At 40.6% G+C, this 23,186-nt stretch overlaps 2 protein-coding genes across 4 annotated transcripts in view; one reads left to right on the top strand and one right to left on the bottom strand.

Moving 5' to 3' along the window:
- Positions 1-1,397: 1,397 nt before the first annotated feature.
- TMEM39A (transmembrane protein 39A) overlaps positions 1,398-23,186 on the top strand; it is a 37,518-nt gene continuing 15,729 nt past the window's right edge. The window contains exons 1-4 of one of the 3 annotated variants that reach the window (XM_074214570.1): positions 1,398-1,658; positions 8,669-8,854; positions 14,000-14,222; positions 21,850-21,933. In XM_074214570.1, the coding sequence (XP_074070671.1) occupies positions 8,742-8,854; positions 14,000-14,222; positions 21,850-21,933 (420 nt within the window). In that variant the 5' untranslated portion in view covers positions 1,398-1,658; positions 8,669-8,741. Of the gene's footprint in view, positions 1,659-1,840; positions 2,291-8,668; positions 8,855-13,999; positions 14,223-21,849; positions 21,934-23,186 lie in introns of those variants that run through there. The other 2 variants (XM_074214566.1, XM_074214567.1) reach the window with 2 other exon arrangements.
- Positions 16,591-18,410, bottom strand: LOC141507159 (uncharacterized). Its single transcript, XM_074214572.1, has 2 exons — positions 18,167-18,410; positions 16,591-18,087 (listed from the first exon to the last, which is right to left on the bottom strand). The coding sequence occupies exon 2, from the start codon at positions 17,886-17,888 to the stop codon at positions 16,950-16,952; it is 939 nt and encodes a 312-aa protein (XP_074070673.1). The 5' UTR covers positions 17,889-18,087; positions 18,167-18,410; the 3' UTR covers positions 16,591-16,949.

The raw sequence follows: 23,186 nt of genomic DNA, 5'->3' as shown, positions 1-23,186 counted from the left end.
TTCTTCAAGCTGCTGTAATCGCACACAGTGCCTTCTTTTCATTTTCATCCTTTCTTCTAATTTGGTGTTTAATTTAATCTTTGCCCTAACTAACCGATGATACGACTGCATACAGACAACTGATTCTGAAATGACTGCCACATCTGTAACCAGTTGCTTCTTGTCTGTTAAAATATAGTCAACTTCTTCTTTTACAACTTCATCCGGTGACCACGTCCAGCGCCTGCCTACTCTCTTCATGAAAAAAGTATTCATGATATACAGGTGTGAGGCTTCTGCATATTCAACAAGCCTTTGGCCTCTTTCATCTCTTGCTCCAGAACCATATCTTCCAACATACTCTTCCCCTTCCTCTCCGGTGCCCACTTTTGCATTGAAGTCCCCAAGTATCAAAGTAAATGCCGATTCAATTTGGAGGATTTTATCCAGATCCTCATAGAATTTATCTACTTCTTCCTCCTCTGCTATGGATCTTGGTGCATAAGCAGCAATGATTTTCATGGTGGCATCTCGACTGACTCTCATGGTAAGCACCGCCAGGCGGGACGACCAAGTGTACCATGAGATGATATTCCTCGTCGCCTTTGGGCCCACCATAAAACCAACCCCACCAACTCCTTCATTCCCCTCTCCGAGGAGGACCTGCCAACCGTCCTTCCACTCGGATGAAATTTCTTCCTCCCGTCTAGTTTCATTGATAGCAAGGATGTCAATGTGTATGTTTTTGAGCTCCTCGAGAAGCGTGTCTACTAGCTCATCAGTGGACAAGGAACCCACGTTGAAAGTCCCCACGGCTAGATCTATGTTGATGTAGGGTCTCTTGGCGCCCTGGGGGCCTTTGAGCGCCTTTCCGCTTCCGCCTCGGCCCCCGTCACTGCAGGAGGGGCCCTCGTAGGGAGGGGGGCCATTTTGTATCTCTGCCCGATTCATAGTTTTCGCGGCCAAAAATAAAAAAAATAAAAAATAAAAAAAAAAACGGGAGCACCCAGCGAGCTGACCTTCTGGTGAGGAGCCTCTTCGCGCTCGGCTAGGCTGGGCCTCCGACGGCACACAGACGGAGTTCGGACGCGTTCAGCGAGAAAGGAATAAAAATGTCTGCACTACTGAGCATAACAGACGTTCAGCTAGCTCCCGGGGGCATGGGGGAAAGGAATAAGGAACCATAAAACCAGGGGCTCAACCGTCGCCGGAAACTGCAAGTCGGGAAGATGCGCCCCTGCGCAGGCGCGTCAGCGCGGGGACCCAGTCCCACCCCCCCGACTCGCGCGACGACGCAGGCGCGGGGCAGGCCGGCCCGTGAAGGCGCGAGCCCCGAAGTCTCCGCCCCTCGCCGGGTGTTTAGTTTCCGGGGGCGTGGGGGGCCGGCCGTCGGGCGCGCGGCTGACGTCATCATCGCGCGCTGCCACGTCTCCTCAGCTCCGCGGCAACCGGGGCTGGTCATCGCCAACCGGACCGGAGTTGGGGGGGGGGTCTGGGCCGCCGGCGTCCGGAGACAAACTGGCGCCCCTTTTCGGATCTCCGTGAGGCGGCGAGGGACAGCGGGCCTGGCGCGCCGCGGTCGGGGCGGCGGAGGGAATCTGCCCGCCCGCCCCAGGGACAGCCCGTGAAGCCAGCGCTGCCTTTTTGGGGAACCCGCCCCGCCGTTGAGGCCTCCATGCGTGAGTCCCCGGGCCGCCGGGCCGAGAGCGGGCCCGGCCGCCTCCCCCGTCTCTCTCGTCTTGCCCACCCCCGTTCGCGGGCCCCTCTCGCCCTCCTTTTCCCCCTTCTCCCCCTCCTCCGGCAGATGCAGCTCAGAGCTAGGAGAGCCCGGGCTGGGCGAGGGGGCCCGGGCTGGGCGAGGGGGCCCGAGCCCGCTAAAGGTCTGGGTTAGTCCGCCCGGGCCCCCGGGGCGGCGGGCGCGGGAGTAGCGAAAAGCCCGCTGTGACGTTCTGGAGAGCCGAGTTTCTCGGGTGCTTTGTGATGGCTGTGGAACACGAGAAACAGGCAGATTGGCAGGTGGAAGGGAAGTTTCATTTCTAATAGTCGGGAATCTTGATTTTTTTTTGAGCACACTTTTTAAAGGTTTCAGCCCCACGGGATTCCGCAGTCCGTGCCGTGCGCAGTGGCCGACCGGGACGGGGTGGCTCTGGTGCAGCCAGGACCAGAAACACGCTCCTGAAGCACGGGACGAGGAGGCCTCCGACTTGGGGTCCCAGGTGCCCAAGGAGAGGAAACTTATCCTCTCCTGTGGCATCCTATGCCATTTTTGGATACCTTTGATTTTTAAACGGAGATTTTTCTTCCTTACCTAGTAAGATTTTATTTTCGATTCTTTTCCACGCCTTCATTTTGTATCATAGAACAAAAATTCTTTTTTATGCCTTGGATCCCTTTGGCAATCTGATGAAGCCTGTGGACTACTTGGAATAATGTTTTTACATAGGCAAATCCATACATAAAGTATACGTACATAAATTCCATAAAATAAAAGGAAACATCATGCAGAAATACAATTATTAAAAGTCTTTAAAGGAAGGAAATTCATGATCCTTATTTTAAGTAACTGCTGCCAAAGGTCATGAACAATTTCTCCTAAATTTGAACATTTCTTTAAGCAAACTTTCTAAGGGTTCAGCATAAGAGACGAGTTCTTTGTGGAAAGAGATTTTGGTGACCATCGAGGTCAACCTATGCCCAGGAAAAAAAGTCCCTCATAATACAGTATTTTAATATTTCTGTAATAGCCAATTTTTTGAAAGTGCTCACCTGGTATATCACTTGGTTTTCATAACAATCCTCTGTGAAAGGTAAAGCAAACAGAACATGGAATTCTTACTTTTCCAGAGAAAACCAAGTTACATTTAAGTAATTTGCCTGAAGTTTTCTATCCTGTTAGTAGTGGAACTAGGACTAGAATCTTTTATTTCCTCATTCCAGACTCTTTCTAATATATCACAGTGCCCTTCAGGATTTCAGTTGATTGAAAATTAAATGATAAATTTGTAATTAATTCTAATGGGAAATTAACTTTATAGCATAATGTCGGATTAGGTATTGTGTTTATATGCTGGGATCCAGTACAAATGTAAAAATAGCCCTTGTCCTCAAGGAATATACATTTTAGCAGGGTAGACGTATATGTTTGGGAAAAATGTCTGCAAAATAAATAAAAAAAAGATAGCCCTTTTTTTTTGTGAAGATTTTTGCAAGGCAATGGGGTTAAGTGGCTTGCCCAAGGCCACACAGCTAGGTAATTATTAAATGTCTGAGACCAGATTTGAACTCAGGTACCCCTGACTCCAGGGCCAGTGCTGTATCCACTGTGCCACCTAGCCGCCCCCTAATAAAAGGTAATTTTGGAAGAAGTGGGGTGGGTGCCAGAGGGAAACAGGAGAATCTTCAAGTAGAAAGTACCCTCAAGCTGAGCTTTGAAGGAAAATAAGAGATTCTAGGAGGCAGGGATGAGGCATGTATTCTAGGCATGGATCTTGACCTCTTTAAAAGCACAGAGCTGAACGGTGGGAATGTTCTGTTTAAAGAACAGCAAGATAACCAGTTTGGCCGGGCAAAAGAATGCTTGGAGAGGAATGTATGTGAGGCTGCAAAGAAAGGATGAACACGTATAGTAAAGGTCTTTAAATGCCAAGCAGAAGAATTTATGTTTGATCTTGCAGGCAATAAATAGGAAACCACCGAAGTTTATTAACCACAGAAATAACATGATCATTAGACTTTGCTTTAGGAAAAACTGCCTTTGGCAATTATGCATAGCAGTGATGTCAAATTCAAATAAAAATGAGGACTACTTATCTATACATAAGAATCCCTGTGGCTGAATATTGACTTGATTTTAAAATGTAATATTTATGTTTTATTGTAATTTTTATTTTTTAAAATATTTTCCAGTTACATTTTAATCTGGTATGGCAGCACTTGGGAGTGTTGTGGATTGCACACCTGATCTAGCTGTCATGTCCAATACCTCTGGTATGGAAGATGGAATGGGGCAGAAAGAGATTTGAGGCAGGGGGGCCAACTTGGAAGTTATTGCAGAGTCCAGGAGAAAAGTGATAAGGGTTTGGTTCAGAGTGGTGATCAGGTTAATAGAGAAAAGGACATATTATAGATACAGAATTAGCAAGATGTAGTAATTGATTGATATTAGGGTAAGTGAATTTGAGGAGTTGGAATATCTCAAAATTTGCTATTCCTGAACAACTGGGATGTTGATGGTGCCATTGACCAAAAGAGGGAAATTGACAGTGGAGAGAAGTCACTTTTAGGGGATGATCAGTTTTGGACTGTTGAATTTGAGTTACCTCTGAAATACCCATTTCTAGATATTCAGTAGCAGAAATTCTAGGGCAGGATAAATATAAACTACATAAAATCTAAGGGCTATCTCCATAAAAATGATAATTAAACCCATGGGAGGAGATGAGGTCACCAAGAGAAAACCTGTAAAAAGAAAAGAAAAAAGAAAACCTGTGGCAAAGTCTTGAAGTATACCCCACAATAAGAATGAACCCAGGAAAAGAAATTGAGGAGTAATTATAGTTTAGAGTCATACAAGGGGGGTAGTATCATACAAAAAATCAGAAAAGAGTACACACAGGAAGGTGGCCATCAAGTGTCAGATGAGGATTGAGAAAAGGCTATCAAATTTGTCAATTAATAGATTATTATTAACTTTAAGAGAGCAGTTACAGTTGAGTGATGAGGACAGAAACCAGATTACAAAGGATTCGTATTTAAGTAGGATTAAAACTGGAGAGCTTTTTTCTTGCAGTTTGGCCCTGAAAGGAGAGATAGGAATAGTCTCAATAGATAAGTGTCCATGAGAGTTGTAAGTTTTTTATATGGGTATGTTTTTTAAAGAATGAAGGAGACCTCTATGTGTTTGTAGGAGCAGCAAATAATCCAGTAAATAGGGAGAGACTGAAAATTAGAGAGGGGGGGATGATTATGATTGCATTCTCCTGGTATGAATTGGAGATTTTTGAAATCAAGGATTAGCCTTTGTGAATTAACTTTTTTTCTGCACATTTTTCATCTACCATAGCTCAAAGTGTTTTAAATCTCATTTAATTTTGTAAGACATTTGTTAATTAGAAATAAACAATATTAATCAGTTTATAATGAATAGGATGAGACACAAAGATTTATTAAAGATTTTCTAGGGAGGGAATTAATACTTTGATCTTGACTGTCATAGGTCAGAAGGATGAAGATTGTTAATTCTTTCATTACACCATTGGTTTTCAAACTTTTTGGTCTCAGGACCCCTTTACACGTTTTTTTATATTTAATATTTATTCTCATTTTGTACAAATAATTTTTTTATACATTAATAAAATATTCTTGTTTAAGAGTAAACAAAATACCCCCTCCCCCCAGAAAATATAGACTCGCTTGAGCAATAAAGGGGAGAGAAAAAATTAAAATTAAAAAAATAATAGTAATAATTGTAGGTATGGCCAGGTGGCACAATGGATGGAGCACCAGCCTTGGAGCCACGAGCACTCGAGCCTACATCCGGCCCGGTACACCCAACAATCACCCAGCCATGTGACATGCAAGCCACACCAACCCTACTGCCCTGCAAAAACCAAAAAAAAGACCCAAAATAAAATAAAATAGTAATAATAGTAGGGGTGGCTGGGTAGCAGGCAGAGCATTGGCCCTTGAGCCAGGAGCACCCGGGTCCAAATCCAGCCTTAGATACGCAACAATCACCCTGCTATGTGGCCCCAGGCAGGCCACCCAGCCCCATTTGCCCCGCACCCCCCAAACAATAATAATAAAATATATGCTTGAGTCTTTGTTCCAACACCAACAACTCTGTCGCAGGTGGATCACATTCTTTATGATAAGTCCATGGCAAAAGTTACTTTCATATTTTTCCACCATTGCCATTGCTGATCTCAACTCCCTCCTTTTTTATTTCTCCACTACCATGTACTATATTTTCTCTCTCCTTTCACTCTGACTCTGCTGTAGGGTAACTGAGTGGTGCAGGAGACAGATCCCCGGCCCTGGGGCCAAAAGGCCCCAAGCCCCTATACAACCTCTTAGGCCCAGCATCCACCAGGCCCTATGGTCCTGGACAGGCCTTCCAATTCTAGCCCCTTGCAAGAAGTAAAAAAGAAAATGTGTTATATCTGACCACTCTCCCCCGGTGGTCCATCCTCTCCTCCTTTATGCACATCCCCACCCCTTCCCCCTGCTCCCCGCTTCTTACTCCAGATGTCCATACCCCATTGAGTTTTATATGCTGTTTCCTCTCCTAGCCACCTCTGATGAGAGCGAAGATTCCCTCATTCCACCTTGCCTCCCCCTTCCATATCATTGCAATAGCTCATTGTAATAAAGAAAAATCTTATTATATGAGATATCTTGGCCTATTCCCCCTCTCCTTTTTCTTTATCCCATTACATTTCCCTTTTTTCTATTGACTCCATTTTTACACCATATTTTATCTTCAAATTCAGTTTTCTCCTGTGCTTCATCTATGAAAGCTCCCTCTACCTGCTCTATTAACTGAGAAGGTTCATATTAGTATCATCAATGTCATTTCTCTATACAGGAATACATCATCACTAAGTCCCTCATATTTTCCCCCTCTCCTCCAATCTCTATGCTTCACCTGAGTCCTGTATCTGAAGATCAAACCTTCTATTCAGCTCTGGCCATTCCAACAGGAACATTTGAAATTCCCCTGGTTCATTGAAAGTCCATCTTTTTCCTTGGAAGAGAACATTCAGCCTTGCTGGGTAGTTCATTCTTGGCTGCATTCTAAGCTCTTTTGCCTTCTGGTATATTATATTCCAAGCCCTACGAGCTTCCAATGTAGCTGCTGCTAAGTCCTGTGTGATCCTGACTGTAGCTCCACGATATTTGAACTGTGTCCTTCTGGCTGCTTTGACTTGGAAGTTCTGGAACTTGGCTATAATATTCCTGGGGGTTGGTTTTTTGGGATCTCTTTCTCGGGGGGATCGGTGGATTCCCTCCATTTCTATTTTGCCCTCTGCTTCTAGGATATCAGGGCAATTTTCCTGTAGTAATTTTTTTGAAAATGATGTCAAGGCTCTTTTCCTGATCATGACTTTCAGGTATTCCAATAATTTTTAAATTATCTTTTCTAAATCTGTTTTCCATATCAGTTGTTTTTTCAATGAGATGTTTCACATTTTCTTCTAATTTTTCATTCTTTTGGTTTTGAAGTATTGAGTCCTGATTTCTCATAAATTCATCAATCATCGTGAGTTCTTTGTCTGAAGGAATTTTTTTCCTCAGAGTTTTCTTATCTCTTTTTCCATCTGGCCAATTTTGCTTTTTAAAGCATTCTTCTTCTCCATAACTTTTTTAACTGTTTTATCCATTTGACCTAAGCTGGTTTTTAGCACACTGTTTTCTTCAGAATTCTTTTTGGATTTCCTTGACTAAGCTATTGACTTCATTTTCATGTTTTTCCTGCATCTCCCTCATTTCTTTTCCCAGTTTTTCTTCTAACTTCCTCATTTGATTTTCAAAGTCTTTTTTTTGAGCTCTGTCATAGCCTGAGCCCAATTTCTGTTTTTCTTGGAGTCTTTAGATGCAGGAGCTTGTGCTTCCTCATCTTTAGACTGAGTGTTTTGATCCTTCTTGGGCTTACAGGCAAAATATTTCTCAATGGTTTTCCTCTTTTTTTTTCTCTGCTTGCTCATTTTCCCAGCCTGAGCCTGTTTTTTGGGGTGCTTCCTGGGCTTTTGGGACACTCCCACAAGGGTGTCAGTGTGTGAGGCTCTGTCCTCCCTCCTGGTGTGTGAATGACCATATGTGCCCCCCCTCTGCCACGGGGCTGAGGTTGGGGGGGGGCTGCTGTTCTATGGGGGGGCCTAGACTGCGATCTGGATATGAATGTGGTCAGAGCCCCAGAGTCCTGTTCCAGGGGCAGAGGACCAAGCTCACAGTCTCTCTTCACTCCCCTCCCTCAGTTCAATGGGCTCATGACCTGGGGGCTCCTGCTTACTGCCTCTGCATTCTTCTGTTTCCTGGATTGGGACTGCCTTGGCCATGCTGCTGGCTGTGTGCCCTGAGGGCTGGGCTTCTCATGCTATCTCTGGCAGAGGTTCCCTAGCTGTTCCCCCAATTTTGTCCAGTGCTCCCTGGGGCACAGGTCAGTAAACTTCCCCCACTGTGGCTTCCAACGCCCTGGGGCTGCCTCTGGGAGGCTGAAGTTCTTTGGCTCTGGCCGGTAGCCCCTCCAACCCCGGGGAGCAGAGCCTTTCTGCTCTTTTCCAGGTTACCTTGAGTAGGAGAACTGCCGCACTGGCTCCCTCTGTGGGTTCTGTCCATGGAAAATTTAGTTAGAGTCCTTAGTTTCTAAGATTTATGAGAGAGCGCCTAAGACAGGATCCATTCTTGTTGCCATCTTGGCTCTGCCCCCTTTACACTTTTAAAGATCTTCGAGAACACATAGTTCCCTCCTTAAGAGCTTTTGTTTATATGGTTATTGATATTTGCTGTATTCATGATTAAAATATGTTAGTATTATGGGGAAGATAGTTTGACTTTAGGGACCCTGAGATTAGATTGACATATCTAAAGATATGCAATATCTTTCCCAAATATTTGACCAACTTTTCATTTACTTTTTCTTTGTTGTGTTATTGCCAAACACTAAATTTATATTTAAATATTTCTTCAGAGGTGGAACAAGTTGGAAACCATTGACTGGGTCACAGCTGCAGGTGGCACTGGATACATTCTGGTTCCTGGACATGCCCGGTGGAAGGAGGGGCCCTAGTCGGCAACAGCTAAGCCGTTCAGCTTTACCTTCTCTACAAACTTTGGTTGGAGGAGGCTGTGGCAATGGAACAGGTCTAAGAAACAGGTACAGGCAGAACAATGCTGTTTGTTATTTGTAATGTGATATGATCAGCAATCATCAGGCTGCAAAGAGGTGTACCTTATCAAAAATTGTTCCTGAAACTCACTGTTAAATATTACTTGAAAACTTTTGAATATTTTTTTTTTTAGATTTTTACGAGGCAAATGGGGTTGGTTAAGTGGCTTGCCCAAGGCCACACAGCTAGGTAATTATTAAGTATCTGAGACCAGATTTGAACCCAGGTACTCCTGACTCCAGGGCCGGTGCTTTATCCACTGCACCACCTAGCTGCCCCTTGAATATTTTTAAAATGCTTTTGGTGTATAGCAAGATTATAGGAGAGGAATCCCATAGTTAGAGATTAGTGAATATAGTGCTGTTTCTAGATTTAAAGGTATCTTAGTATCCAGGTGGTCCTTCTGTTAACTTTTTGATATTTTCATTGTTAATTTTCATCTTCATTAGGAAAAACAGTAATATTTTGCAAGAAATTGGGAGATGAAATGATAGATATTGAGAAGAAGGAAGTAGAAAGTTATGGCTTGCATGAAGTTGTGATTATAGACTTGATGTGAATTACACTGAAGTAAGAATTGCCCAAATTCTCCTTTACTGAAATTTCTTAGAAATAAGTTAGCTTGAAATATTGTTTTTTAACAAAATTTTTGTTTCAATGGTTTAGGTTCTAAATAAGTAAATGGTTTAATTTTTAGTTGTAGGCTTAATTTATCTTGCTATTCCTGGTTCTCAGTAGCATAATGATTAAGAATTAAGTTTATTTTTAGACACCCCATCAAGAGATTTGGTTATATAGCAGTGGGTGGAGATTCTGTTCTAACTTCTCCAAAATCTCTTTTCTATTCTGTCCTTTTTGCCACCTGTGTAGATTGCTACTTCCTTTGATTTAAATCAGCATTTTAATTTTAAAACTTAGCAAAACTGTTAAACTTTATCTTTCATTTTTCTATTATCTTTCACTTACACCTCAGCCAACTTAGTCTACTTAATTATCTCCTGTGTATATACCTTATACTGCTTTCTTAGTTTTGTCCAAGGTATTTTTATATCACCTGAAATGTATCATTGTCTACTCTAGCCTTTAAAAATGTTTACTTATCCTTTAGGAATCAGCTGAAATCCCAATATCCTTTTGTGAACCCTTCCTTGACCACTCCAGCCAAAGAGAATTCTCCTTCTGCCTTGTGAATTCTCTTGCATTTTTAGATAAAGCTGTTACCTAGCTCCTTTACTATTTTTATCATGTGTTCATGTCTTGTCCCTAGATACTTAAAGTTTAAATTTCCAATAGGCAAAGATTGGGCCTGAAAGGACTGGCCTTGAAAGCAGGAGAACCTGAGTTCAAATCCAACCTCAGTCTCTTAATACTAGCTGCTTTACCTTGGGCAAGTCACTTAACCCTGATTGCCTTGAATCCAGGGCCATCTCCAATTGTCCTGATTCATACCTGGTCCCTAGATCTAGAGGAAAAAGTGACTTAGCATAACACCCCCTCACTCAAATCCAATTCATATCCTTGTCATGACATCACCTTCCTGAAGTCATGATCTTCTTTGAGAATGTAGGACAAATAACAGATTTCTCATATTTTTTCTTAATATCTGCTATAGTTTCTAAGCACTCATTATTTTAAAAAAAACTTGAAAACCAACAAAACAAGAACTGTTTTTTTAAAAAAAAGCAGATTAAAGCTTTTGCCTTTACCCTAGGAAAATTCTGGATGAATATTTTTTCTTCCTTTGGATCATATACCATGTGGTAAAGAATATAATAGGACATAAATCCATTTGTTCCATCTATTATGACTGTCTTTTTCAGAGAATGGGGAGTGTGGGATGTGTATTTTGCAGCATTTGGAGGGATTTTCTAATGAAAGTGGTAATCTTGTGGTTTGGGGATTTGTGTGTGGGGAAATTGTTAGTTGGAATGTCTCTTTTTCTTCTCTCTTCTCCTTGCTTGTACTTTGTTTTGTAATAAGACTCCTGACTCATACAACATGCCCCCTAATTATTATACTTTCTCTTTTAATTCCCTTTACATTTTTACATCTTTCTAACCACATTTACCTGTCTCAGAGCTACTACTTTAACTGATCCCTAGGTATAATTATTATTATTATTATCCTTTTACACTAAAGGAATGTGAGGAGTTGAGAATACCTCTTCAGTAACATACCTTAAACTTTGGAAGGTAAATGGTTTCATTGACAAAAACTGGGAAGTTGGGAATAGGTTTTAGGGAATAATGAATTCTGTTTTGGACTACTGAATTTGAGATACTTAAATTTCAAATTTGAGACACTAATTTCCAAATATTCAGTAACAACTGGTTTATTAAACTAATTTCCTGGACTTTTTCACTTATGATTTCTTTCTATCCCTGTGGTGGCCAGCTGCAGTGTTCTTGATCCTGTCCAATGGGAAAACAGCTGAATTTTGATTTCTGTATATCACTAAAGTACAGAAAATGGCTGTGTATCAATTTTTTTGGGGGGGGGGTTTCAAGGCAAATGGGGTTAAGTGGCTTGCCCAAGGCCACACAGCTAGGTAATTATTAAGTGAGTCTGAGACCAGATTTGAACCCAGGTACTCCTGACCCCAAGGCTGGTGCTTTATCCACTACACCACCTAGCCGCCCTCCACTATGCCTCCTAGCCGCCCCGGTTGTGTATCAATTAAATAGAATTCTGTATTTTGAAAGTTTTAATGTTGGATGGTGAGTCTAAAATTAATCATTTTCAAGGGAAAACCTTTATGAAAATGTAATCCTTACATGACCAAAGCCTTTCCCTATATTCTGCAAACAAATTTCAAGTCTCTGAAAATATCTCATGTTGTATGGACAACAGGTAGCATGGTTCTCCATATTTGTACTCACATTGATAAGACCCTTTGGATACTTGCTTAGTATAGGATATCTGACTTTATGAAATAAACAGTCATGGAAATTTCTCCCTTGACACCTAAAAATAGTACCAATCATCGTAGGATCATAGATTTAGCACTGGAAAGAACCTTAGATCTAGTCTAGCCCCTTGGTTTTTATAGGCAAAAAAAACTGAAGTCCAACTGGGAAGTGGATTAAGTTGTACAAGATCCTTTTGGGAATAGTTAGCAGAACTTCTTGTTTATACAATAGGGCATATTTTCAGAGACTTAAATATTATTTGTAGGACATGGAGAAAAACCTTGGTCATGTGAAAAGAGACTTCAACAAAAGAGACATCAATTTTAGAATTACCATCCCTATACCAAAACTTTCAAACTTAGAACTCTCTTGCATGGTACCTGACAACTAGAACTTAGCTTTTTTTTCCTCTCAGTGGGGTACTACTACTCCAGGGGTTTTCCTCATTCCCCCACATGACACATTAATACTTACAAAGCAGTTTTTTTTGTAATTTTACAAAATGCAGGTTTTGTTGTATTGCATTTCAGTACAAGAACTCCCTGCTTGGGTACTTTTCTACAATAGAAAATCTCATTTCCATTAAAGCTTTGAGAGCAGGAACTCTAATCTATCAGCAGGGAGAAAAAGGTATCTGGTACTCTGAGCATTCGCACAAGCAGTATCTTATTCCTGCTCTTTAGGTGATAGCAGTACAAACTTGTCTTTTTAGGGGCTAAAACGATAAATTTTAAAAGGATGAAGGTAGAGCAGGAAATACTGCGGATTAGAGCCACAGTGACACACTTATAAAAGAAGATGAGAATGCTACTCTCTTTTTGGGTTGATGTATTTATAGGCAACATTCTGTCTTGATTGTCTTAGGATGAGTCATTGTAGGACCCCCCCCCCCAATTAGTGATATCAAAACCTGATTACTTTAAAAAATAATGAAGTTTTTTGCAATAGGAAATCAGCATTCATTTGAAAGATACAACAGATACCTTTTTAGATTACAGTTAAAGAATGCAGTCATAGATGTTGGAACTTTAGTATATGTTCTCTAGTTCCTTTATTAACATCTCATATTAGAATCCACAAAGTATACAGTAATTATGTGACTTCATCCCACTATAACCTGTACCCAGGTTACAGCTATACAAAAAAAAAATGGAACTGGATAGAAGAGTGCTACACTGGGATGTGTTTCTGTTGGAACACAACTATTCAGCTTTGCTCTAATAAGAGATATAGATATGTTATCTAAGCACTGCTGTTTATACTTAATGGTTTGTTTTTTGGGACTGTTCGTAATAGAAAATGGGAAGCAAGGATTGAAAGTGATTTGTAATAGTAAACTGACTATCCCCCTATCTCTGTCCTGTGTAGTGTATCCTTGGCAGGAATACTCCAAATGGTAGGGGGGCAGCTGTAGGTTAGAGATTTGTATCCATTACAGTCCATGCCCTTATGCTTTATTGAGGAATAGGGGCATTAGAAGATAATTGTACCTACTGTTGTGACTTCTGTTATCCTGTCTACCACTGCCCCACTCTTCAGCTACCATTTATATTGTTAAATACATTCGTAATTTTCAGAGACAGATAAAAGGTACTGAATAATGCATGGGAAAAGGTACTGGACATCATGGTATAGATTACCTTGGGGGGATTGTAGGAAAGAACTGGGGGGGGGGGGGTCTATGAACCAAATGAATTTGATACAAGTGTATTGATAGCTACTTAATTCATTGAAATAATGATTGCATAACAACCAAAGATATGTTTTTAGAAATTGTCTAGGAGAATTTATACTTAGCATTAAAATTTAATTTTCATGGTTTAATAAGTTATCATTAGGTCATTCTAAGAGTAAAATATATGTTAGGTCATTCTAAGAATAAAAGGATCAGGGAAGAGCAGGTGATAATGGAAGCTGAAGAAAAGAAAATGGAAAGAGAATGAATAACAGAATGCTAAGAAAGTAGGACAAAGTAGCAGAGTAAGAACCAGAATGTAAAAACATTGAATTAGGGTAATAAAGGGGAGCATACCTGTGACCCCTCAAGGCAGAACACATACATGTGCGCATGTACATATACATAGACCATGTATGCAATCAAATTAATAGTTTTATTACTCTGTCCTTACACCTATGGTGCTCTTTTAAATCCTATTTAGTCTTTTTTTTTCTTGTCATCTAAATGTAATAAAGCTTAAAATTAATTGTAGTCATCTGTTTTAGGAATGGTAGTGCTGTTGGCCTTTCGGTCCCTCCTATCACAGCCTTAATCACTCCTGAGCCTGTACGTCATTGCCAGATTCCAGACTTGCCTGTGGATGGGAGCCTGCTTTTTGAATTTCTCTTCTTTGTCTACCTTCTGGTAGCCCTGTTCATTCAGTATATCAACATCTACAAAACTGTTTGGTGGTATCCCTACAATCATCCTGCTTCTTGTACTTCACTGGTAAGTTTTTATTGACCTTCAAGTTCAAATTCCTTGAAGTTTTAGTAGATTTTTATAGTGGCATAAAAATTATGTGCAGAAAAAGTATATTTTCATTAAAAGTTGTATTACTTGGAAGAAATGAATAACTTATCAAGTTGTTTTTCTAATAGATCATGTTTTGAAGGAATGAACATACTTGGAGATTATGTACATCGATTACTATTCTGAATTCTGTAAAATTAATGTTTATTTTCCTGCACCATTACAAATATTTCTATATGTTATATTATCCCAAAGGATAGCATGGTATGATAAATAAAAAGTCAGATTCAGAGTCAAGATAATCTGACTTCAAGTCCTGCTGCTGACACATACTAATTATGTGATCATTGCCAAGACTTTTAACTTCAGTTATTTAGGACAACTCCAGAAGACTATATGTTTTAGAACAGTTGCCAGTCTTCATTATCAGAGAGAATTTCCTTACTTGCCCCGACCCGCGGGGCAGAAAAGTGGGGTGTCGAGGAGGACCCAGCCTGAAATGGAATGGGTGAGAATAAGGAGAGTGAGACCCAAGGATGGTGGATAAGGTCTGAGTTTATTTGAGAAAAATACCTGCTTATATTTTGTAGAGAAGGAACAAGGGGATTAGCTTAGGGGTGGAGTTGGTATGCCTTGGCCTGAGAGAAGGGATAGTCTGTGGTCAGTTTGTTCTTGATAATGGAGGGTGACCTTCCTTTATCTTGGCCCTTGGTATGCCTGGAATTTTGTTTGCTCCTTTTATCTTATCTGACAGGGGGCTTCTTGGCTCCTGGTATGTCTGGAATTTATTTGCTCTTTTTATGGGGGCTTCTTGGCCCCTGGCATGTCCCCCTTTTTTATTTTAAATTTATGGGCAGGATCCCTGTCTTAGGCTGTGCAACTTGGTTTTCATGCTTGGTATCCATGACCAGGAGGGGACCTTAGCAAGGTCCTTGTTATCTCCTGTAGGATCTGATGTTCCCAAGTCATGGAGTTGCACTAAATCCCGTCATTGGGTATCACTGCAGCCCTTAGGGGGTGCCTTTCCTTGAGCAGATGCGTGCATACCAAGGTGGGCGAGGTGTAAGAGCAGCGAACCTCAAGGGTTCCATTTGGGGGTCCTCACAGGACCCTTGGCTTTTCAATTGGTGATATAAGACCGAAACTGGTTTTCCAAGGGCTGAGTCAATTTGGGATTTGATAAAGTTGGTCAGTCTCCTGAAGGCCCATGGTCCAAAAGAAATTAGAATTAGGAAGCCAATTAATGGGCCTAGAAGGCTTGGGAGCAGAGTAGAGAGCCAGGGGGATGTGGAAAACCAATTTTTATACCATCCCTCACCTTTCTCCCTCTCCCTTTTTCTTTTTTCCAGGCTATCCTTAACCCTTTGCAGACTGTCTTCTACCAGGCCAAGTTTATCCTTAAAAAAACAGCATTCTTCCTTTAGTGCCACGCAGAGTCCCCCCTGTTGTAAAAATAACAAATCAAGACTGCGTCTATTTTGTAATGCTACTTCAGCTAGAGAGGCAACAGAATCTTTTAGGTGTTCTAACCCTGCTTGAAGTTCTGAGTTAGGTGAGGAAAAAGGGAGACAAGGACACAATAGTCCTTTTTCTCAAGGAATTGTTTGGTGTCCACAAAGGTGGTTAGTCCTGAGGAGCAAGCAAGATAGGTATTAGGAGGGGCTACAGCACATCTATAGGAAGTATTAATAAGGGTACTTTGGTTACATACTGTGTCTAGCTGAAGAGGGGGGAGCATTTGCGGGCCAAGGAGACAATTTCCCTGACCGGAGATTTTTGCAAGAGTGAGGCCTTGGGATTCCCCAGTGCCCCATCTGAAATCATCTGTTCTGTTGGAGTGTGTGATGTTCCCGAATTGAGCAATACCTTCATAGAAGGGAGGGGAAGAGGAATAGCAGATCCAGCATTCTTCCAATGAAGAATTCTGTATCTGGGTCAAAGCTTGTACAGAGGCATTAATGAGGTGATCCAGTACCCAGTTCCTGTTGTCTCACAATCCCATTTTTACAATAGAAGTCCCCTGTTCTACCACATTGTGGGGCTGATGAGCGATGGTATCCCGGGCAAACATAAAAGGAGAGGGTCCCAAGCCTCTCTTTTCTATCTTGAGAGCCACAGCCTGTCATGTGATCATCGGACCCCCATACTGCGTCCCATCCACTGTTCCATTTGGATAATCGACAAAGATCTGGGTACAGGGGAAGCCAGGGTGTCATGGAGTCAACTTTCGAGGTACTCCAGATGCAGAATCCTTGAGCATCTTCGACTGACCCAAGTGTAGTTAAGTAGTTGGTATGAGCAGGACAGCGGAAGGAGCAGGCACAGGGCAAGTGCCTCCATGCTGGATCTTTTATCTACAAGAGAGCACAGAGGGGGATTCCTCAGGGGGTTCCCTGGGTGGATTATGTGATTTTACTAGACGCTCGGGTAGCCATCTAGCATTTTGAGCTGATGAATCATAAATACAGGCATGTCCTTTACCCCAGGAAAGGACTGGGTCAGGTCCTTGCCATTTGTTGGAGATGGGATCTCTCCACATAGCCTGTGCATAGTTGTGTTCAGTAGTGGGATGCCAAAGGCGATCTGCTGCAGATTTGGCATTAGCATCAAGGGAGAGGAAATTGAGGACAAAGAGGGCATGGTTAAGAATAGTTTTAGCATTGTTAAATCTTGGGGTAGAGTGTCTCTGACCCTTTCTGTAATTTAGTAATCATGTTTTTGAGCGTTTGGTGGGCTCTTTCTACAATGCCCTGTCCTTGAGGGTTTTTCATAAGCTCCCTTAGAAGTTTTATAGGTAGTTGAAGCAATGGTTTGACAACGATCAAAAAAATCAGCCTTCCAGGTGAGGAACTGTCCTCGTGTAAGTACTGCCTGGATGACCCTGAGCCACTCGGAGGGGAGAAGATATCCCCCACGGGAGATGGCTGCTAGTGCGGAGAGAGTAAAGGGGGCATTAGGCCCCAGGGGCAGGAAGGCAGGGGCAGTTAGGTATGGAGGGGGAGCGGAGGCTAGGGGCCAGTCTGGGTTATTATATCTAGCAGCTTCTTCCTCAAGTTCTGTCTCATCGCCTGGGTCTGGAGGCTCTGAATCTGGGTCCATCTCTGGACTGGGCTGGAGATTCTTATTTCTTGTAAACACTGGGCAGGTTATGGGCTCCTCTGCTGGTGTTATCTCAGAAGGGAGAGGAGGATAGAGGGATTTGCTTGGGGGGATTTCAATAGCTGCTGAGGCAGATCTAGCTGGAGTTTTAGGGGGTTTCGCTTCCTCTTCTTTCAAAGACTTTATAGAGGCTGTACGCGAAAGAGGGCGAAGGCAGGACTCTGCAACTGAAAGAAGCTGTTTTTTTGTGGGGTCCCTGGTTGCGCTTTCCACTATGTCTCTTATAAGACCCCAGTAAGAAAGGGCTGAAACAGGGACGGCATCGGGTCCTTCTATTTTCAATTTCTGATTAAGATCTCTTCCTACTTTCTGCCATTTGCCTGGGTGGATCTCAGGTCCTGTTACCAGAAACCACGGGCACAATTCATCTATAAAAAGGAAGAATCTAACAAGATCCTTTTTCTTTACTTTAACTCTCCTGTCTTTAAGTGCCAGTTTAAGGTCCCGTATAAAGACCTGTTCTTTAGACAGCTTGGAACCCATGAGAAAAGAATGAGGCAGACGTCACTTACCTGTTCGTGGGGCTCTCCGGAGCGATCAGAGGGGGTCGCGATCAGAGGGGGTCGCGACGATTCTTCTTTACGGGGTCTGCCTGGCAAGAGTCCGTGCCTCGAGCCGCACGATGGGCGCCACGTGCCCCGACCCGCGGGGCAGAAAAGTGGGGTGTCGAGGAGGACCCAGCCTGAAATGGAATGGGTGAGAATAAGGAGAGTGAGACCCAAGGATGGTGGATAAGGTCTGAGTTTATTTGAGAAAAATACCTGCTTATATTTTGTAGAGAAGGAACAAGGGGATTAGCTTAGGGGTGGAGTTGGTATGCCTTGGCCTGAGAGAAGGGATAGTCTGTGGTCAGTTTGTTCTTGATAATGGAGGGTGACCTTCCTTTATCTTGGCCCTTGGTATGCCTGGAATTTTGTTTGCTCCTTTTATCTTATCTGACAGGGGGCTTCTTGGCTCCTGGTATGTCTGGAATTTATTTGCTCTTTTTATGGGGGCTTCTTGGCCCCTGGCACTTACTGAAATGTCCCCATAGAGTAGCAATCACAGGACTTGGGCTTAAAAAAAAAAAGAAAGGCAAAACCTCAACCCCAAAAGTTTGTGATGGTTTGAATTATGCCATATCAGACCTTTTACAAAGAATTGGGTGATAGTGTTTGAGTTCTTTCCAGTATCATCCACAGTTGCAGAGACTTTAATTACAACCAATAAAAAAATACTTAAGCTTCAGTTTGTGGAGTTGTTGGATTTGACTCTTCTAAGTATCATATTAAATTTAATGGAAACATAAAGACTCTGTGTTTTTGAAATGGAACAGTCTTCCAACCCAATGTTACCTAGCCAGTTTGTCGTGACATTTTGGTGCATTCAAAAGTTGGGTTTCTTGTGTAACACTTTCCTGGATTTCTTCCCCACTCTGCTAATTGTTAACTAAGGGAGTGGAAGATGATGGTAATCCTTGTGGAAAGAAGAATAAGAATGTCTAGAAGACGGATGCTTGCAAAAGGCAACAAGGCAAGGCAAAGAGCATTTTTCTGTTGAGTGCTTACTATGTGCCGAGCGCTGTGCTAAGCACGAGTAATACAAAAACAAGCATTGAAATATAGTTAACAAAATATTTTTTTTAAACGAGTTCATGTTCCTCAGGTTAAGAACTCTTGCCATTGACTAATATGCTATTTTCTGGAAATTTTGAACTACTCTGTTTTACAGTTAGTGTGCCACACAATTAATTAACAAGGGAATTTGTGCTTCATGTGTCTACTTGGCTATTCAACTAGATTGTCATTTTCTTGAAGTCTGGGGTTATGTCATACAATATTTCCATGTTCTTTACAGCAATAGTATCAAACTCAAATAGAAATGGAGGTCACTAATCTGTACATAAGGACCATATATTGACTCAAGTTTTAAAATGAATTATTAGCTGAATTTTATTGGTTTTTGTTGTTGTTAAACATTTTCCAATTACGTTTTAATCTAACTCAGGCCACACTTGGGAAGCTTGTAGGGCAGGTGTTTGACTGTTTTATGGTGCCCAACAGAAGTGAGCACATAATAGATACTCAATAATTATTTGTTGATTGATTTAAGTTTTCTTTGACTTATGATAACTCCCTTAAAAACTTTGCCTTCCTTGAGTTTTAATACCAAGTAAGAAACATTTCTGCCTCAATCCATTGGGACTAAATTTGTTATTTTTAAATGTATGATGAACCTTCTTTATTATCTTTGGCATGAATGTAATCCAGACCTGAAACCTCAAAGAGACCCATAAATATTATCTTGAAATTCTCTTGTTAACATTGCATACTCAAGCATTTTTTGTGACTTGGGAAATTATCTTAAAATAGTATATAGTATTATTCAAACTCTGAGATTCAGTCTCTTGTTCTGCAGACTTGCAAAGATGATAAAAGAGGGGGAGTATTCTATGAAGACAAAATTGGAGGACAGTGTTATTGAAACTTTGAATTGGACTAACTTTTATGAATATAGTTTTGAAATTACGTAAGAAGCATGACAAAATTGTCTGTACTGTTTGACCTCCAGTCTCACTTGGCATATATTTCAAGGAAATAGACTGAATGTGTTATAGTAATATTTTTTTAAGGAGGCAAAGAACTGGAAATGGTGCCCATTATTTAAATAATGGTATGTAAATGTGATGGAATATTATTATATTACAGTAGTAAGAAATAATGACTGAAGAATTTAAAGAAACATTGGAAGATTTGTATGAGCTGCAAAATAAACAGAATCAGAACAATATATGTGTTGCATCAGTGATGTAAATGAAAAGAATCAATAAAAGAAAGCCAAACCTTGTAAAATGGGGGAAACCAGTGAAGGTCCTAGAACACAGATCATGACACATACCTCTCTTCATTGTAGAGATCCAGGAGACTACTAGGGCAGGACCTTAATGATATTTTCAGAACTAATCACTGTTTTGGGATATTTTTGCTTAATTGATTTTCTTTGTCACACAAGGTTTAATAATCTCAGAGGTAGCAGGAATAAGGGTGTCAGAAATAATTATGATATAAGAACAAATCAAAACAGTTAAAAAATTGTATCTGCTGGATGGATACTTATTTTATTACAGCTCCTATCACTGATGTTGATGGTTTGCTCTCATGGGCATTCTCACTCTCCCTCTCTCTCAAGGCAATGGGGTCACAGGTCAAGGTCACACAGCTAGGCAATTTTTAAGTCTCTGAGGCCTGATTTGATAACAGGTTCTCCTAACTCCAGGCCAGGTGCTTTATTCACTGTGCCATCTAGTTGCCCCAAGACACAAGGTATTCTCTAAAGAATTTTGGACTGAGTTTGGAGATCTGAACTGTGTTTCCTTGGACAAATTACTTCACTGTTCTGGGCCTTCATTTCTTTGTCTAAAATGTCTTAATCATATGTAAGGTCCTCTCTAGTTCAACTAGTCTGTGGTCAAAATGCTTTCCTATTTTGTGAGTAAAAACACAAACTAAGGTTTGAGAGTTTAATTAACACAGTCAACCCAAAGAATACCAGAGCTAGATATAACATTTAAATCTTCTGACTCTAATTCAGTCACCTTTGCTCTAAACCAGAGTTATCAAACTCATGGCCGTCAAAGAAACCTGGAACCAGATTATTGTTATTTGTCCTCCTTTCTTGAAAAAGATTGTGACATTGGGGAGGTGGTACCAAGACAAGCTGGTGAATTAGATTGGGGGGGGGGGCATGTTAGGAAGACTGGAGATGGTCCTGGAGGCTAGGCAATAAGGGTTAAATGTCTTGCCCCAGGGTCACAACAGTTATTAAGTATCTGAGGTCAAATTTGAACTCAGGTCCTCCTGATTCCAGGACTGGTACTCTATCCACTGGGGGGAAATAATTAACAAAATAAATAAAAATGCAGTACAGTATAGATAGTAATGTTAGGTTTTCTGCATCAGCATGCAGCCTACAGGGAGTCGTTTCTATTTGAGTTTGATATCATTGCTCTAAGCTATAATGTCAACTTTCTATTGTATTTTTTAATGACATTCAACTTATGTTTATTTTTTTTGGTCAATCATTATTCAAGAATTGTGGCTAGCATTTAAGGTTTACAAAATGCTTTACTCCCAGAAACTCTTATCTGGTGTATAATGCCAAGTATTGTCCCTTCTACAGACTGAAAGAGCTAAGACTGAGAGTGCTGAAAAATTTTGGTCAGTGCTATACAATTAGTGTCTTAGCTGGTTTTAAGCTATGTTAACTGATTCCAGTACCACTGCAACATATTATAATTTTTATCCCTGTTCTGTAATGGTGCTCTTAAAAGAAATATAACCTTTTGATGATTTGAAGATCCTTCAGCTGTTAGTGCAAATTTCTGTTCTTTGGAAACCAACATCTGCATAGTAGTTTTCAACTGAATACCATTTGTTTCTTTCTGATGCAAATATTTGTCCTTTAGAATTTTCATCTCATTGATTATCACCTGGCTGCATTCATCACAGTGATGCTAGCGAGGAGGCTTGTCTGGGCACTCATCTCAGAGGTAATGACTAATTTGCTACGTTGTTTCTTTTAGAGGGCTCAAATTGAATTTGAAATGTCCAAATATACAAAGATAAAGCTTGTCACTACTCTTTAAAATGATTTTTCTTGTTGCATGATGTGGAAAAAGGAAGAGAATTCTCCCTAACATGTTAGAGTACTTGTTTAAGGAAAACCCAATTTCCTCACTTTTTCTTGCCCTATATATTGAATAATAATTAACGGAAAGTTCTACAGATCCCCTAATTATGAGATTATATTTAGTTTTCAAATAGCATTGAGTTTGGAATATTTAGAGGCTAAAAATTCCTTTCAAGTCCTCTTGGAGAGTTTGATTAAAAATTATTTTGTATTTTAAAAAAAATTAAGACAATTTATTAATTTCACACTTTGCACATAATTAGTCTTGCAGATTATATTCTATATAAATTTGAGTCTAAAGATATACTTATCCTCTAAGGATAAGTTTTTTTTTCTATCAGAATGTATTGTCATTGGCATGTTAGATTCTTACACTATAACCTGTTCGCCAGGTTAGTATTTGTCAAATAGCAACCAGATTTGGGAATTCTAGATCTAAGAATTCTGCTGTAGTCCAATGAAGAGTTCTCCCCAGAACAAAAAGAGCAGCTTGATCAGAGGACTCAGGCCTGAAAAAATGATTTAGGTCATTTGCATTAGCCCCAATTTTTAGATTTGTTTTTACAAACAAGAATTAATTGAATATTTGAGATTATTGTAAACATAAATAGGTTGGCTTTTTGTATTTTTCACAATTAAAAGATTTACTTTATATTCATTTTTTTTCTTCTTGGCTTCCTATTTAAGAGGAAACTTGTTTTTCTTTCTAGATGTACTGAAAATTTATCCAGAATCTTCCCTTAGGAATAGTTTGAGGGAATTGTGACTCGCAAAATTTTGGATATTTGTAAAAAGCTTTTTACATAAATTTGCTACCTGGCCTTGGAATTGTATTGCTAACAACCTTCTAAAAAAGAGCAATGAATGTTCATTTAGAATCAGAGTGATTGGTCTCAGCATTGTAGAAAGTCTAAGGAAACAAATGATAGATAGTCTTTGATGCTTGTAGAAAACCATTCTAACTTCAGAAGCCTTGGAACAAGGGTACATGTGAACCATTAAACTTAATCTTTCATTTAAAAAGACCCTTGAGTAAATTATTTTTTAGAGTGAATGCTTGCTTCTACCCTACCTTATAATCCTGAGCTGATTTAGTTTTTTTTTTCTCAGAGC

The sequence above is a fragment of the Macrotis lagotis genome, chromosome 1 (assembly GCF_037893015.1).
Source record: "Macrotis lagotis isolate mMagLag1 chromosome 1, bilby.v1.9.chrom.fasta, whole genome shotgun sequence".
Taxonomy (NCBI): Eukaryota; Metazoa; Chordata; class Mammalia; order Peramelemorphia; family Peramelidae; genus Macrotis; species Macrotis lagotis.
This window is presented reverse-complemented; position numbering and strand designations above follow the sequence as displayed.

Bases quoted from the DNA above. Each gene is read 5' to 3' on its own strand.
- LOC141507159 (XM_074214572.1), bottom strand. From the start codon at position 17,888: ATGGGTTCCAAGCTGTCTAAAGAACAGGTCTTTATACGGGACCTTAAA.